This window comes from Lepisosteus oculatus, chromosome 6 (genome assembly GCF_040954835.1).
Source record: "Lepisosteus oculatus isolate fLepOcu1 chromosome 6, fLepOcu1.hap2, whole genome shotgun sequence".
In the NCBI taxonomy this organism is placed as follows: Eukaryota; Metazoa; Chordata; class Actinopteri; order Semionotiformes; family Lepisosteidae; genus Lepisosteus; species Lepisosteus oculatus.
Window position 1 is genome coordinate 29,869,875 of NC_090701.1, and position 18,544 is coordinate 29,888,418.

An 18,544-nucleotide genomic window follows, 5' to 3' on the forward strand; every position below is an offset into this window, starting at 1 on the left:
CACCCCAGGGTGTATCCTGCCCTTGCTCATTGCTTGCCAGGATAGGCTCTGGCTCCCCTGTGACTCTGAATTGGAAGTTTCTTCCAAATATTGGATAATAGAAGGATATATTATTAATTTAACCTTAGCAGGTACAGCAGTATATCTTTGTACTATGGGCAGAAACAAGAAAATCCAGAGAAAATCCATGTGGCCAGAGGAAAAACATGCAGATTTCTCATACTAGACACTCCAAGCTAAAAGTGAAACCATGAGCTCTGATCCATGAAAGGCCAGGTAGGCCTGCTACCTTAAAGCTTCTGGGACCTTGCCATGATTCCCAAATGGGATGGCTTCTGTGTGAAGTGTATAGGTTCTCCCTGGGTCTGTGTGGGTTATCTCCAGGTGCTACACCTGAAGAAGGCTCCACAGCCAAAATGTTGTGTTTTCTCTCTTCTATTTTCAGCATGGAATAAACCTTTTACTTGTCCCTTTGCAAACTACACATGCTGACGCAGCTACCACTTGAACCACTTATCTCCAGGTTGTTTGCTTGTCTTTTAAAGGACATGCTGGCTAGATCAATTCATTTAGAAATTTTCTCCCTGTGCTAGTGCATGAGGCACAAGTGTATGCCTTGACCCCTGTGCCTCTGGAATACGTTACAGGTCATCATAACACATTCACCATGACAGTACACACTAGAGGGCACTAACAGCACCAATGTGTCGGTGATTTTATTCACTGGGGAAACACTGCAGTTGAGCTTGTGTGCAGTTTTCCAGGATAGACTCTGGGTTTGTGGCTAACCACATACAGTAGGAACAGTAGTGCTTCAAATACATTGGAATTGTTTCTTTGTCATCAGAAAAGCAATGATGTGGAAATTTAAAAAGAGAGATTCTGTTTACACGGCATGGTTCACCACACAGCAATCTGGCAGTGGGACACTGGTACTGTATAATCAGTATTTCTTGTGTGTCTGGGTGGGTTAACATATCTGTGTATGTACCACTGAGCTTGTTGTTTTAAAGTGTTCAGCTTCACTCTAACACCTTCAAAGAAAGATCTGACAACTTTGCCCTGTCTAATTGGTATCCGATGTTTATTCAATGCTGTTTTTTTTGTACACTGGGAATTCACCACTGATGACTGCAGTCAGGGAATTCCCTTCCTGAAGATCCAGGTCTGTAAGAAAATATCCCCTTATTACAATCAAAACTTTTCATGGCTGTGCGACACACTCTGTTGAATGTGTTTACACTGGGATTTAAAAGTTTCTTAAGCAATGAAAATGAAGAATTAAAAGAACAGCAATATTACAGTCTTAAAAACAGCATGTGCCAGATTTATCAAAGAATATTTTGCATCATTGATTTTAAAAGGACAACTAAGTCATATGTCAAAAAAGAATAATGGCTTTTAGTTTAGGTGTTTTTTAAGTTTTAAGCTAACCATTTAAAGGATTAGTTCACACTGGCTATATTTTACCCTTTTGATTTTTTACTTGTTGCATACACGTAGCCTATTACATGTGTTCTACGTATGTGTTTCTCTTTGCTATTTATTTATGTTTAGATGTTATGCTTCTGCATTTACCATATGAAAATGGTAAATGCAGAAGCATTTAAAAACACGTTCTTAAAGGTTGTTTGCTGGAAACCAAGCAGAGGACGTGATTTCCTGTTTTGCACTTTAAGTGTGGATCAACTGGTGAAGCTGTTTGTTGTTTAACTTGTTCATCACTAATGTACTTTCCCAAATTACTGCTTTCAATCAAGTTTCCATTTGCTTTACACAGGCTGTTACTTGCTGGAGTTCATAATTAACATGTCAAATAACAAACTAAGCAGAAACATCAATGCTGAGTTATGTACAACAGATATGATTGAAAAGGAAAGGGGATAGATTTTAAATGGCAGAAAAAAATGCAGTTAGTACAAATCTCTTCAGGGTACCAATATTTTTAAATCAAATATATGTTTATAGAGCTGGGATGAACCCACATTGCTGTACCTTAAATAAGATCAATTGTATGTCAATGATATTAAATAAGATTTGGATTTGTCTTTAAATTATGGACTGGATAATTGCCATATCATACATAGTCCATGTAAAATTGTGGTGTTTAACAATGGTTATGTGATGAACATTAAAAGTTTTGATTATGACAATAATTAGTAACAATGGTTGCAGTACAAGAAGGTAAAAGAAAACTCTTAACCCTCATAACAAATACGTTACACTCTTCTGAATATATGCTTCAATATGATCATGTAAGATTGCTCCTAGACAATGGTCACACAATCTAGAAGTGGTTATCTAGGTTTACTGCCAGCTGTAAAAGTAATTTAGAAGAAACCCTGGAGTTAGTCCTGTCTGTATCAAATTGGCATTAGAACAAATAGAGTGGTCCAGCAGGTGATTATTTCTTTTATTATCTAAAAATATAATACAATTTTACATTTGTTTTCTGAAGGAAATAATGCATGTTCTATTCTCATTCTATTTTTAATATGTAGTAATCACATTACAAAATTTACTATAGGGACGTAGTTTTCTTCAGATGTCATTACAAAAATGATGCACTAAAGCATGCACATAATAAAACATGTTAAAAAAGGTATAAAAGCATCACATCACTTTCAATGACCGCTTATCCAATTCAGTGTCACTGTAGCCCAGAATCTATCCCAGGAAACATTGGGCACAAGACATGATACACTCTGGATGGGATGTCAGTTCATCGCAGTGCACACAAAGACACACACACCAGAGCCAATTCATACAGAATTAACAGAAGTTAATCTGCCATTATGTATTTGGACTGTGGGAGAAAACCAGAGAAGACCACATGTAAACAAACTCCATCCAAGATAGAACCTCTGGAACTGAACCTAGCACTGCGAGGCAGCAATGCTAACCACTGCACCACTGTGCCACCCATGTATAAATGGAAATAATAATATTGATTGGCTCCTATTTTTTTCAGTGGCCACTGTATCACATCACTCAGTACAGTGGTGCATTTGGCAGTTTGTTTCCGATCTACTGAGGTCTACCGTAGATCTCCAGAAGCTCCAGAGATTAAGCACAAGTCTCTGTGCAAGGTGGTATTGCTCCAGGCGCTGGTGATTGGATTATTAATGCTTACTGACAGGTTGCACCACGCCCATTTTAAAAGAAAAAAGAAGGGAAATAGTTTGAAAAGAAAGTTTGCCAATTGAACAAAACCAATGAATATTGATGCATTTTTACATCCCAGCAAGAACACTAAATGTAAACATTAACTATAGAAATGTACAAATGAAAGTGGGACGCAGAATATGATTTGCTGTGTCCAAAACTTCATTTTCCTTCCCATTGTTCCCCTTTCTGTGGAGCTCTTCATATTTTTTGCTCTTAACTCCTCCAAGTTATTGCTATACATCACTGTAACACTTCAGAACCCTACCTCTCCCATTTCAACTTTGCTCTGACACAGTTATGGCATTTCTACTCAAGTTAAATTTGCAGAATCACTTCCTTCCCAACTATTTTACAATGCCTATAATCCAGGCCATGGTATATTCTGCCTGGTCTGTAATATCTTCAATTTGGCCAGACTCCAATTCTTTAACTTTTAATCACATCCAGAATACAACTGCTTATCTTATCCTTTCTCTACTTTGCTTTTTCCACCTTGCTACTTACTCCTCTGCTTCTTCTTGCTTCCAGTTGCTGAATGGCAACACGCCCAGTTCAAATGCCTAGTTCTCCTTGTCTCAACCTTTCTGTTTCTGCCTATCTTTCTCCATTATTTCTCCTTGCTCCACCTCTCACCCTTTCTGCTCTTCCTTTTCACCCAGTCTTGGTTGTATATGGGGTAATTTCCCCACATAAAAAAACATCTTTAAAGGTAATAAATAATAAAAAGAAGAGGTGGAAAGCTGAAAGTCCATTTTATTTTTAAATGTATCGGTTTCCAGGGCTCATGTATCACTCCAAACCTGTACAACATGTTTAGAAACAAAAGTAATAGGCCAATTCTAAGTAATATTTTTTAATTGAAACTGACAAGTTGAATTATTCATACTAAAGCAGCAGGAACCGGACCAACACAAAGAGGAATTTTCTCCAAAGATCCTGCAAACTACAATACTTTATTTCTAGGCAGGTCATCAGGTTTATCAGGTCAAGGTCTTTATCTGATAACTGTGCAATTAATCAGATTAATTGGTAAAACACCCTTTCTGAGAATATGTTAAAATATAATTTGTAAAGATAGCATGTAAAGATGTGTAAAAGTATCCGTTATCCAATATTTCAGTCATATCATATGCTTGAACACAGATCACCCTTGAAACTGCAAGATCCTCAGCCTAGGACTGTTGGCACCAGCACAAATTGGCAAGTGATTTTTTTTTTTAAAAGTTGCACAAGCTCAAATAAACAGAAACTTGGCAGACTTTCTGAGAGTTTTGTACCCACTACCAACAAACACAAACACATACAGTATGTATGAATCAGATTGCTTAAAAATGTCCATAAAACCTACAAAGCTCTATCAAATGGACAGAGCAGTGATTATATTTAGTATAATATAATTATAATATATATTGTATTAAACATAGTACATACAATATATATTATATTATAGTCACATTTGCACTTATTTCCATCACAAATCTTGCATTTGTACATATGTACAGTATATAGCATTGTGAAAGGAATGGAATATATATGCAGTTACCTTTGCAGATAATTTTTTCCTGCTTCTTTATTCTGTACTGTATATCCAGGTAAAATTGAGCTCCACAAAATGACATTAAATGCAAGCAGTGTCATGTAGCGCCTGGACATGAGTTGCAGTGGTGTGAGATTTGGTTAAAAGTTGCGTGAGACTGGGAGCTTACATCAATCTTCACAGCCCAACTGTCATCATTTCAGTATTTTGTAGCTGTTGGGCACAACTGTTCAGACAGGATAGTTATAGCAGAAGAATCTCTTTGCTGCTCTTTTTTTCTTTCTTTCTAAGTAACCACAAACAAAGTTTAGTGCAGATTTTTCTCTTTCAAATCTTTCAGCAGGACTTTTTCTTTGATGATGTGTTGTAAAGTAAAATCTGGATTTGCACATCACAATCATATTGTAGTTAATGTGAATGGATTGTTCCATTGTATGAGCATTGTCAGGACTGAGGGCGTCTTTCTACATACAGGCTCTATATGCCAAGCAACAGAAATACAGTACTAATAATATTATAGTTCTTTACTCTGGAGTGGTGTATTAAATGTGACATTTATATCTTGAACTGTGGTTCTTTAATATTCTACTTGGAGTAAAATGTGCACCCATTCATTTTGAATCAGTATTTACACAAATGAATGGCAAGTGTTATTTCCAGAATTCTGAATATGAAATGAGGTTTTTAGACCTCTGAATCAGGATAACAACTAAACTTCAGGTAATGCTTGAAACCCAAAATAGACAGCAATGCCAGAGTGGCTTACCTAGAAACAGTATATAGAGGCTGAGTAAAGGAAGAACTGCTTTGTTCTAAAAATCAGGAAAAGTGCTATTGTAACATTAAGTTGGACTATGTTGTAGTCTTGAGATACTTGAATTACCACAGGCTAAAGGCCTCTTATTCATAAGCATGGCCTTTGCTAAACCAATGCTAAAAGTATTGGTTTGAATATTTGTTTTTCGTTTCTGAAAGTAATGTTGGCACTAAATGCACTATCAATTAAAAAACAAACAAACATTTGTTATAAAAACTAAAGATAAAATTGTATAGGAATGTTTAAATTAACCATTCACAAGCTCGTTTGTATTTCAAGACTTTCTGTTGGGTCTCATTGTTTTTAAACTCCACTCAAATGAAATTTCACATGGTGAAAACAGACTTGAAATGATTATTTTAACATTATTAGATTTAAAGCAAGAGAATATCAGATTTATAAATAAGTCATTTACATTGCGAGGATATCAGCACATTGTCTGTTTCTCAGGAGTTGCTAATTTGGGAGAGACATTTTCTAAAATTCTGTCCTAATAGTGATAACAAAACCACCTAGCCACCATATTCACACATAAGCACCAATTAAATGAGTTGATATAAATGTGCCAATTTATATAATATACTGTAGATACAGAATTTATATCTATCTATTTCTAACTGCTTCTTTCAATTAAGTGTCATGGGGGAGCTGGAGCTATCCTGGCCAGCAATGGGCGTAAGCCAGGATACACCCTAGATGGGACACCAGTCCATCACAGGGCAGGCACAGAGACACAAACACAGCACTCACAACAGAGCCAATTTTTCCAGAAGCCAATTAACCTACCAGCATGTCTTTGGACTTGGGAGGAAACTGAAACATCCAGAGGAAATCCATACAAACACAGAATTAGACCCGGGGCCCAGTGTTGTGAGGCAGCAATGCTCAACACTCTGGTACAGTGCCACCCTAGTATAATATATAATTTTCTAATTGTATGGATCCAAACTGATAAATACATGTACCAGATTCAATTATTGTGGGATATCATAAACAAATCTTGCTAAAACAAAGCATGCTAAAAACCCCATGTTGCAAAAATGAGTGTCAAAGGCATGTTAGATACATTTCCACAAATCATTACAGAACAGAACATAGAGCAGGTGGTCTATGATCATCTTTTAACTTTGCTACAGATTTTAATATGAAAAAAGTGTTGGTCAATTATATTTAAACAATGTTAATTAGTGCAGCAGCTCTTGGAAGCTTTAATATGTTGCATCACCACATGCCTTGCATAACTGTAAATGACAGCCAGGAAATTATTATAATTCCTTTCTTAGAAATGAATTCAGCAGAAAACCACAATACAGCAGCAACAGAGAAACACCTGTGTTGTGAAAAAGGAAAGGTAAACAAAGCCATTCACAGTAGACTACCTACACTTTGGAACCCAGGTGGTTCACAACATTGCTTCAGGTTGCTATTGGGTGCTTCCTTTTAGGTTTCAAATGAATATTTGCTTAGACATTGTTGTTTATTAAAGCAGACCTATAGCTGCACTATACTATAATACTAAATCAACATCTTTTTCCTTTCACAATCTTGGAAATCTGATATTTCAGTTTTTGCACCTCTTCTAATCTACAATATTAAAGGTGACAAAGGGCAGACAGAAAAGGATAATCTGTTTAGTACTGTCTACATCTTATACATTACACCACAATTGACATGACTTACACATTTTAATGCTTTTATTTCATTTATTACTTCACTGTCAATTTTTTGCACTGAAAATGACTAATCAATCTTCTGTTTATGCCCTCATGTGAAATCATCAGTTTCTAATTAACCTGACAAACCACTGAATCACCAAAGAAACCTGGGGCAATATGAGACACAAAGCCTTCCAAGACGTGTGTGCTGTTATACTGACTGATGTGAATGATAATTATAATGCACACATGATCATCATATAAAAGAAAGACATAAATGAGAATGATAGACCCCAGTGCAGCACATATCAACCCAGTAAACAGGATTTTATGTTGCTTGGTGAGCAGAATCTGCCCTGGTCATCCCCACCCCACAAAATCCAGAGGTCACAAGTAATATAACCACATTAGCAGTGACTATCAACCAATGGGCTCACCTGCACCTGCAACCTATGTCCTAGCCTAAAACTGAACTCTTTTTCTATCCAAGCAGTATATTTTCTCCGAAGAATATCTTGCAATTCGTGTTCATACACAACTGCCATATGCACAGAAGGCACTTTGGCCCCAATTGGAAAGTTATAACAATTTTAATGATTTAAAGAAAAAAAACATTGAAAATGTTTAAAAAATGCAAAACATTTAATCTGTGATACAGGGAATGGTAATGTTTAAAGCTTCTAAGCTTTAGCAGAATCTTGAGCTAAGATGGGTGACAAGTTTTAAAGAGGATTTTGATCAATGGCAATGTCATGAAGAATGTCTCTACCTTTATCAAGTACAGGTCCAAAGATTGCCAAGTTGTCATTAATCGTGGTGCAGTTCCACCTCCGGCCCCTGAATTGATGCTGGCACTCTTGAATGCCAATCTTGACTCCCTCAGCTACACTGGGCATGATCTCTACATAATTCCGGCAGAATCGCAGCTGCTTGGGCACCAGACCAGGGATGCTTCCACACAGGATGGGTTGAGTTCCCAGAGATGAATACTGATGCCCCACAGCTAGAGACCTGAAACACACATGGAAGAGAACAGGTTTGGATGAGTACACCTGCAGGAACCAAAGCCAAAGAGCTAACTTGGATCTCATCTTTGTTACATGCTTTTGGAGGAGTCATCCCTTTAAAAATCTATAGGATAATGTTGCTTGAAATGTTGTTGGTCTGATCTGAGATCATCTGGTAATCTAAACCTCCAAGGCAGCATTCTCTAAACACAATAACACAAAATAGTGAGCAACTACTTGCACCAAGAGATTTGTTTTTCTGCAATCATCACATAAACTTCCTTCTTAACAGTATGTAGCTAAAGTATCCAGTTACAACACAGGATTATTGTGATCCACTACATTCAACGTTTATTCATTATAAATGTTTAATTCCAATACAATGACCAGATACTGCCAGAACGTATTGTATTAATATACACATTTTAAAACTCACGGAACATCATAATGAAAGCATGGCAATTAGTACAGGAAATCAGTGATAAAATTGTAATATTATTATGGCAAACACTCATAGTACTTCAAAATATGATAGAATCATGAACAAACTCTACATTCTATACAAAAGAAAGATGACAAGAAATGAAAACTGTGTATGTTAAAATTGTAGTAGTTAATTCTAGACTGAAAAGTAGACAAAAACAACATCTCAGCCAAAAGTATTGTGAATGGAGATAATTTGTGTAGTCTGTCCAACAGCAAGCAGATTCCAGTCCCTTTAACCTGTGGTATTAGTGAACTTTACACATAGCATGCTGGAAGTCCTCAGAAACAGGTTTCATTGTGTTAGAAGTGGTAAAGAGTAAATTCCTCTGTCTGAAGGATATGTTTGTGAAAGTGTTCAACCCATAGAGCAAATTGCTCAGCTAAGCCAAGTTTTGCTCTTGTTCACCATAGATTACCCCCAGAAATCTTTGTTTGAATGGGTGGTTTACAAAAACACTGCCAAGAATTTCTCAGGGATAAGCACTAAGATCCATTTTTTGTGAATATGTATTTTCTTTTGTTCTGTACTTTGTATACTGCTTATAAATTTTATTTAACAATACTGAACACAATCTTACTGAAAAGGTGTCTCTGACAAATAGACGCAAAAGGATCTACAGAGCTTAAATAAAACACCATTCCAGTTCTAAGGGTTCTGCTTGGCATTAGTGTCTTAACTAGTCATCTTTCTCATAACTGTAGTCTGCAATTCTGTAACACTCTTCTACAATGTAATGACTGACACGCATATGGGAAAACTATATACACACACAAAATGATAAAGCCCTGGGAATTGATGGCAGTGAAAATGAAGGGCCACGGCACTTTTTTAACAAAAAGATTAAGTGTCTTTTAAATCTTCATTAAGATTATTAAAACAATGTCCCGTTAATGTGGGAGTTGTGCTGTTCTTCTTTTTTCTTTCATCTCATTCATTTCATTTCATGTTCTTTCATTTTTCTGTGTGGAGGGAGGAGATAAATATGATTTCCTTGAAGATATTAATAAATAAGAGATACAATGCACAAACTGTCACTAAAAAGAGTATTTTTAAGAATCATATTTTTTGTTTTTTTTTTCTAATTTGTTCCTGCAACTACATATCTAATGTATACATTTACATGTACATGTTCATGTACATTATATGAATACAGACTGACATACTGTATTAATACTGCACTGTGTACTGTAATAATGTGTTATGCTATGCTAGTTAACCTACTAGTTAATCTGTAACATATGCTATTATGAGAGGCAGTAATATGACTGTAACAATTCTAGTGCATGCCCACTTTTTACCTCTTGAAATGATGTAAGGAGTTACAGCAAAGTTATATGATTAATTACAATTATTATATCTTTGTTAATTGTATCATGGATATATTAAGAAATTAACGTACTCTACTATAGATGTTTTTAGCTTATGTTCTGAATTAGTATGCTGTATACAGTGCCATTAACAAGCATGAGAAGATTATATTACACATAATATTTGGCACACCTTAACTGCTTAGCTACCCATGGTAGAGTCCCTTGCAAAAGTATACACTTCATTTCAATGATGCCCCATTTTGTTGAATCACACATGAATTAGACATATTTTTAAAAGTAAATTGTTTTAATTTAAATTTGAACGCTCAAACTAAATGTCTTTACTGTAAGGATGAAAGAAGTTAAATGTCAGCAAAAACAAGCAGATTTCAGATTTATTTATTTTGTATCTTGGACTTTGACTGGGTCACTCAAGAAAACTTATTTAAATCTTGCTAAGCCATTCCAATGTAGCGTTGAGTTTTATGTAGCCTTGAGTTTTGGGTCATTGAAAGGTGAATTTTTTATAGGTTTACCTCCATGGTTTGACTGTACTTTGCTCCACTTTCCTCTCAATCTTGACAGGTTTCTAAGTCCCAGATAACAGGAAACAGCCACAAAACATAGTGCTGCCACCACCACAGAAGCATGCAAGCATAAGAATCACCACTATAACATAAAGCTAATACAGCTACAGTATAATAAGGATGGATGGTGTTGACTTGGTTATGGTCTGTGTTGAGTCTGTGAGAAAAATGCAGATCTCCTTGTTACTGCAGGGATTTGATCCTGGACAGGTGGGATCCACTCCATAACACTCGCTAACTCATCCATGCCTGAAGACGGCGTCCTCTGCCATGGTAGAGTTTTACTCTGTCTTAATTTCAGAGAGAAGTGACCGGCATTCTGTAACTCATTTAGTGCATTGAGCCCTGTTACATTTTGCACCGGACTTAATACTTTGAATTTAGACCACAAGTTTGTCATGTCTGAACATAATACCTGTTTTTGCAGTGTGCAGTATCATTTAAATCCCTTTCTGCCAAACTCTGCGCATGATTTGAGATGGTTTATTTGCATACAGGCCAGCTTTGAGGGGCAAGAGGGAGAAGAGGGATGTTATTGTTTCATGGACATATTCTCCCATTTCAGCCACTGAACTCTGTAGCTCTTTCAAGGTTTTTCAGGCTTATACTGTATACTCTCTAAATCAGGCTTTCAGGCTGCTCAGTGGTGGGAGAGCCTGGTTTAGGAAGTGTACAGGTGGTACAATAGCTTCTAGGCTTAATGATTGACTTCAGGGGTTTCCAGTACATTTGAAATTCCTTTACCCTCTTCTCCAAATCAATGTCTTTCCACAGCTTTATTAATGAGTTGTTTTGAAAATTCTTTAGTCCTCTTGATTGAATGTTGGGTAGAAACTCACTACTTGATTGAAGGACCTTACAGAGACAGGTGTACTTATTCTGAAATCATGTGAAGAACTATTAATACACACAAGGAGGCCATCCAGCTTTGAACTAATTCAGGTTTGTTATAGGTTTTCCTAATCAAAAAAATGGTGAATACATATGCAATCAACACATTTTAAATTCTGAGTGTTTTTGCTGACATTAACTGTATCTTCCTTCCTCTCACCCACAGTGTTTAAAACGGCCATTCAGGTTTTTATAAAAAATATTCATTACAAAACTGAGTATAATTCAACAAAATGCAATGCATTGTATATTGATTCAATGTCCACAGGCATTTCTTAATTAATCACATGAAATCTCTTTATATATTACTAGTTGGAAGTTTACTTTACAGTTTACTTTATTTTACACCTAAAACTTTTTTTATTACAAAATTGCCTGTTATTTTTTTATTTTTGGATTCTTTTACATCAAATTATTTTTGCTTTCACTGTTTGTGTTAACAATTTTGGTTGATGTCTTCATCTTTCAGGAGTTCAGATACTCTAATCAAATCTCTACAAGATCTTTATCCAGTCTAATGTGAGTTTTTCGTCTATTAAGGGTATGCTTTTCAGGTCTAGAAGTTCTCTGATTGGCCTGCTTTAGTTTCTTTCCAGAGCACTAATGTCCTTTTTTCTTTTGATGACCAAGCTGAAACTGCATTCTACAGTAAATGTCGTATTTATCCATCCATCTTCTAAACTGCTTTATCCAGTACAGAGTCATGTGGGTAGTCCATACTCACACCTAGAGAGAGTTTTCCCAGAAGCCAATTAATCTACAGTACCAGTATGTTGGACTGTGGTGGGAAACTGGAGAACCTGCACTCACACAAACGTGGCGAGAATATACAAACTTCACAAAGATTGCACCACAGAAATTGAACCCAGTGCCCTAGTACTAGTTCCCTAGTACTGTAAGGTAGCAACACTAACCACTGCGCCACCCTGCCATTCCACTAAATTTCTTATTTAAATGTTTTTATCAGTGAGATCATGTCAAAGTTGAGTAGGGGTAATGATTGTAGTTACCTGTTTGATTGTTTGTGGCAAAACATGCAACACATCCCACCTTTCCAAGCATTTTGGGATTGTTTTAAATTGAATGTAGGGACAAAATAAGAACTGACTCCTAAGAACTGTGGTTTTCAAGGATCCTGACAGCAGTTCTCCACCAATCCTTAAATCTATAAAAACATAAATAAAAAAGTCCAATGCTAAGCCCTACAATACTGGTAATGTATCTATTGGTAGTGTTCCAGGAACTGCTAACTCTTTTTTTCTGGGGCTTCATTACTTCATTACTTGAAAGAAAAGCAAGAAAAACTCTTCTTTCATCACAATACAAATACTGGGTCCTGCTAAGCAAAGAGTACAGTGGGAACACAAACTTTGCGAAAAGAACACTAAAGCACTTTAGTGGTACAAGGCTAGAAGAAAGTGACTTAAGGGATAGTGGCATCAAAGTTCTTATAAAAGCTTTTGATCAATGTGTAAGTACTTATTAGGGCGAGGCATTCCATGTTTAGACAAGCTGCCGTCCAAGGCAAGGTTAGCTTCTACAAACCCATCAGTGTTTAGACCCATGTTTTATACCGTTGCTGTGCTTTATGCACATTTTTCCACATAAAGTACATGTACATAACTGGAGAGGATTCCAGAAAATATTTTATATACATATATATATTTTATATATATGTATGTATATTTCTTTATTTTTACTTTTCAGCAAAGATGATGTTCCTTTGTTGGTCAAACACTGATGCAGCTCCTCACTTTAAAAGCTACCGAAATTCCAAGAAGCATCAGGGCTCTATCATCCCTGACCATGTTCCAGCTCCTCTTCAAGACCCTCCTTCTTCCAACTATACCTTTGGATCATTTGATTATGATTACAGTTTCTCTGCCTTGCATTGTCGCACTGTTACTTTCAGTTAAAGTAGGCTGTATGTCTACAGGCAATGACTCATTTTAGTCCTATAAAACTTTTTCTACTTTGTTGTGGTTCCTGTTTTGTGTTAAATTGTGCTAATGATGCAGTCCATCCTGTATATTTTCACCTTATTTTTTAAGGCCAATAATTGTTTTAATTAATATAGTTATTTCTAGGTCACGTTGAATGTGTAAATCCTGTCTGTCTAATTTACTGCAATAGGTTTAGATACTGTAATTAGCATTTCTGTCAAATCAAGAGAAATTCCTTAGGATTTCTAAAGAATTTGAAGATTATTAAATTAAGATTAAAAGGTGTAACACTGGTTATTTGGTTACCCACCACAACAAATATACAGTATGTTGAATTAACATTTGATAATAATTAGCCTCTGAATTTAAAAAAAGCTAAAATTTAAGTTGTCTCAGTTAATTTGTAAAAATTATAGTAAATATTTCCAGAAAAAGAATAACAAATACAAGTCAAGTGTTTGGTAGTGTCCATTCATGATGGTGCCAGAAAACCTAGTAAATTACAGGATATGACTGGAAAATGCCTGGGCGCTCAGTATTTTGTCTGTGTACAAATTATGCTGAAAATTTCCATGGGAAAATAAATAAATCAGAAGCAATTCTTTCAGAAACAAGGCATTAAAGACAGTAGAAATAAATAAATACAGACAAGCCCTGTGCTTTGAGATAAACAAATTTGAAATTACTGGGAGTTTGGGCCTGCAAAACTGGCCTACTGTGTGTTTTAACAAACACCTTACTACTGTGACTTCTCTATTCTATCTGGTTATTATGTTTCTGATGCTGCTGGACAGTAAATTATTAATATTGTTTTATTAAAAAGGAAAAACAAATGCTACATTGGAACTTCAATGGAAGAAGTTTCTTTTGTAGATGCTATGGATGAGATTTATTAAAATTTGCTCTAGTCAGACAGGATTAGTGTTACCACAAAAGTAGTATTGATAAGCTTGAATTATCCGCTGATTATTATCAAATTCTCACTAGCATCAAACTGTCCATGACTGGATAGCACAGTATATAAACAGATATCTACCAAGACAAAACCTGCACAGCATCAGTGTGTGGATCCCATAATTGTCTTATCAATCACCTTTGGGTTCATGAAAGACTTCCTTGTGCACAAGAAATCTTCCTTGTGCACAAAGGGCAACAAATGAATGACTAGTATTTAGTGAAAGGACAGAAATTAAGACAAAGATATCCTTAATAGAAATATAAGGGGGGATTCTTCTGGATTCAAACAAGAAGTAATTAATTTTAGCAAAACTGATTAATGCTAACCTGAACCAAAGTATAAATCTACTTTAATTTCTATAAGATGTCTTTATTTGACATATCTCAAGATGTCTATTTTTTAGAACAAAATAATTTAAAAGTAATACCAGTACTGAAGACAATTAAGAATGTTTTGATAATACTTAAATGGGAGAATATTACATATTGTAAGCAGCACATAGAAATTCCAATATTCACTCCCATTTAATGGTTATAAAGTGTTGAGAAAACTTTTAAAGACTTTCCACATCCAGCTTCCATGAAGGCAACATCCCAGAGGTTTTAGTGCAAAAGAGCAGCTGCATTGTTTTTTTCTGATACCCAGTGGTGTTTTGGAGAAATGACAATGCTTGTATTATAATATGAAAGATCCTTCAAATATACAGTATTATACCCAACCAGCCGAGCTTATCTTTGCTAATTAGAGGGTACTGATCAGGGATCAGGCAGTATGGTGGTGCAATAGGGAGAATTGCTGCTTTGCAGCACTTTTGCCCTGGATTCAATTCCTGGGATGCTATCTGTGCAGAGTTTGTATGTTTTCCCTATGTTTGCATGGGTTTCCGTTACATGCACTGGTTTATTCTCACAGTCTAAAGACATACTGGTAGGTTAATTGGCTTCTGGGAAAATTGGCCCTGGTGTGAGTGTGTATGTTTGTACCTGTGTGCGCCCTGTGATGGACTGGTGTCCCATCCAGGGTGTATCCTGCCCTGTGCCTGTTACTTTCTGGGTTAGGCTCCGGCACTGTGAAAATGGATGGATAGATTATCAGAGATGATGGTGATCTCTTGTTTTTATGAATTGGCTACATTACTCTGCTCTCCTCCCCACTGATAGCTGGTGTGTGGTGAGCGTTCTGGCGCACTATGGCTGCCGTCGCATCATCCAGGTGGATGCTGCACACTGGTGGTGGTGGAGGGGAGTCCCCATTACCTGTAAAGCGCTTTGAGTGGAGTGTCCAGAAAAGCGCTATATAAATGCAAGCAATTATTATTATTATTATTATTATTATTATTATTATTATTATTATTATGAATCAATGTTTTGTGCTTAAACTGTTATTGTATCTTCAAATTAAAATAGTATTCAGTCATAAAACATTTTAGATTCCATATCAAATTATCTTTTGTCCCCAGAGATATTAGCTAAAAGAGCTATTTAAATTGTAAATTAATTAAGGAATTAATTGTTAATTCAAGGCATATTTCTGAATGTTTTAACACTAGGATAGTCTTGGCAGCCTGGAAACTGCAGCAATTTATGTTAGGTATAATACATATAAAAAATATCAATAACACAGCATTTAGAGCGTTTTTAAAAGCCCTCTGGAAAATAAGATGTGCTGTCTTTCATGCACATTTAATCTCAACACATTTAATTTTTAAAAAGTGTATTCTTTTTCTGAACAAGTGTAAAATTGAACATCAGTATAAAGTTTTTTTGTGGTTTGTCAACACAGCATCTAAACAGTCATTCCTTCCTATTTAAGCACTGTCTCAGGAAACATGCTTGATCAAATAGATAAGCATTAGCTTTTCCTGAAGAAACAAGCACTTGTGTCACATGCCAACAGCAACAGCTACTTCCTATAAAACACAACTAAATAGCCTAAGAAATATTTACTCAAACATGGCAGTAAAAACACAAATGTATATTTAAAAGAAACCAGTGAAAGTCAACCTACCATATCCAGTGAGTCTATTGTAGATCAATCATCATACCTCCAACTTTGATTTGAAACAGGGCTCATGCTTTACAGAATATGTTTTATAATCTCCCTGGTTCTATCGAAAGTATATCAGAGGAATGACATAAGGGGTTTGAAATTCATGGGCGGTATGATTCTGGCACTTGGTTTGAATGTGGGTAAAAGTCCAGTGACATATTCTATATCCATCTAGCAGCTACAGTCTACAAACTTTTCAATAAGTATCCCAAAGAGCTACGCTGCAGATGCAGATTACAAAAAAACACATTTGAAAAACTCTCTCCAAAGGCAGAAAACACAATGCAGGGCTGAACTGCAAAGGATATCACTGTACATGGTACTGAATTCAGTTCAAAAAGATGAAAGCAAGTCTCAGAATCAATATGCTACAATCTTCTTGGCCTGATCAAAACGTTCAATCACCCACCAATCACAGAATCCAAAGATGTCACTTACTGTTTACAATAGGCATTCTGAAATTGCCAGTTGGAAAGCATCACAGCAAACCCATCAAGAGTTGGATCTGGTTATTGACGGGTGGATTGGAGATCCTTGAATGTATTTCAAATCCATGGAGAATGGACTTAGAATGAGCCATAGAAATGTCTAGAGACAATAGAAATAAAATGCCAGTGGTTGTTCCCCAAAAAAGGTGCAATGGTGGCACAGTGGTTAATATTGCTGCCTCACAGCACTTGGGACTTCTGTTCAATTCTTAGCTTGCTATCTGTGTAGTCTGTATGTTCTCCAAGTGTTTGCTTGGGTTTCCTACAGGTTCTCTGGTTTCTTCCCACAGTCCAAAGACATACTGGCCAGTTTATTGGCTTCTGGGAAAATGGGCCTGTTTGTGTTTCTGTGTCCTGCGATGCACTGGTGTCCCTTCCAGGGTGTATCCTGCTGTATGCCCTTTGCTTGCCATGTTTGGAGTGGATAAGCAATAATTCACTATTCCAAATCAGGGTCACAGGGGAGCCAAAGCCCATTTCTTGCCAGGAGAGGCTTCAGCTCCTCTGCAACGTGGTATTGGGAAACAGTTCCCATAAGGCCTAACTTACAGTATCATGCTTGAACAGAGTTTAACTTTATAGAGGAAAATAGGAAGATTTACTAATATGTTATATGAAATATGGAACACTTTTTAGAGTTTCAGTGACCATATGTTGCTGTAAAAAAATGGGAAATATACTTTAAATACTAAGAAATTCAGACTTTTTAAATGCTAGAAAGCAGAACCGTCATGATTTCCAAATATCAGTGTAGTCATTGTTAGACAGGTCAACAGACCATTTGCAGATAGTCATCTACATCAGCTTGTTAGTTGTTCATTTGTTATCATGACCTAAAGAACTGCGTAGTACTATACTCACAGTGTCAGAACATTTTGTTGAATGGATACAATTTGTGTACATAATGCTAACCTATCTTCATTTTACATTGCCAATATGTTAACACTCTTTTTGTTATCATCATCCGCTATCAAAACAAATTACAAAAGGAATGTACAGTATGACACCACATTGAGGTTCACCTGCAAATCTCTTTCTTAATCCCTGTGCAGATCATCAAAACCTATATTTGACTTGGACCTAAATGGTTTTCATCACGTAATGTAATGGATTGCGCGGCTGAATGCTCAGGTGATCTAATCGCTTAGCTCCTTCTTTTTCAACAATGCAACGGCACAAGAGACACTCATCCTCACTGAGCTACTCTAAAAAAAAGGATAATCCACCGGAATGCTTCGTATTGTCTGTAATTTCCAAGGGATTGATACCGGTTTTCAATTCACGCTTACATGTCAGTTGAAGTCTGCAACATCCAACATAAACTGTTCTTAACTCTTTACTATGTGACAGAACATCCCTGCGCAACATTTTCATTCTTAGAACGCCATGCCCCTGAAAGACAATGTAGCTGCTTTTACATTTTAACAGTTCCCTTACTCCACTTGGTGCTTACAATTATGTTTTCACGACATGATGTTTCTTGTTCTCAACAATTGGTGTACAGTTTAATGATGACAGTAATGTAAATCATTAGTCAGCAGAGCTGTGTGGGGCAACATCCTATCAGCGGTACTGTACCTCTGAGCTAAATAAAGTGTTAACTAGATGACACCTATTATGTATGAGCTCAGGCCTTCAGAATTATCA

At 36.2% G+C, this 18,544-nt stretch overlaps 1 protein-coding gene across 1 annotated transcript in view; it reads right to left on the bottom strand.

Annotated features, from left to right (window-relative positions):
* The window catches only part of wnt3a (wingless-type MMTV integration site family, member 3A), a 51,927-nt gene that overhangs the window by 16,965 nt on the left and 16,418 nt on the right, over window positions 1-18,544 (bottom strand). Inside the window, exon 2 of the mRNA XM_006634180.3 lies at window positions 7,947-8,188. Within this exon, the coding sequence (XP_006634243.2) occupies window positions 7,947-8,188 (242 nt within the window). The remainder of the gene's footprint in view (window positions 1-7,946; window positions 8,189-18,544) is intronic.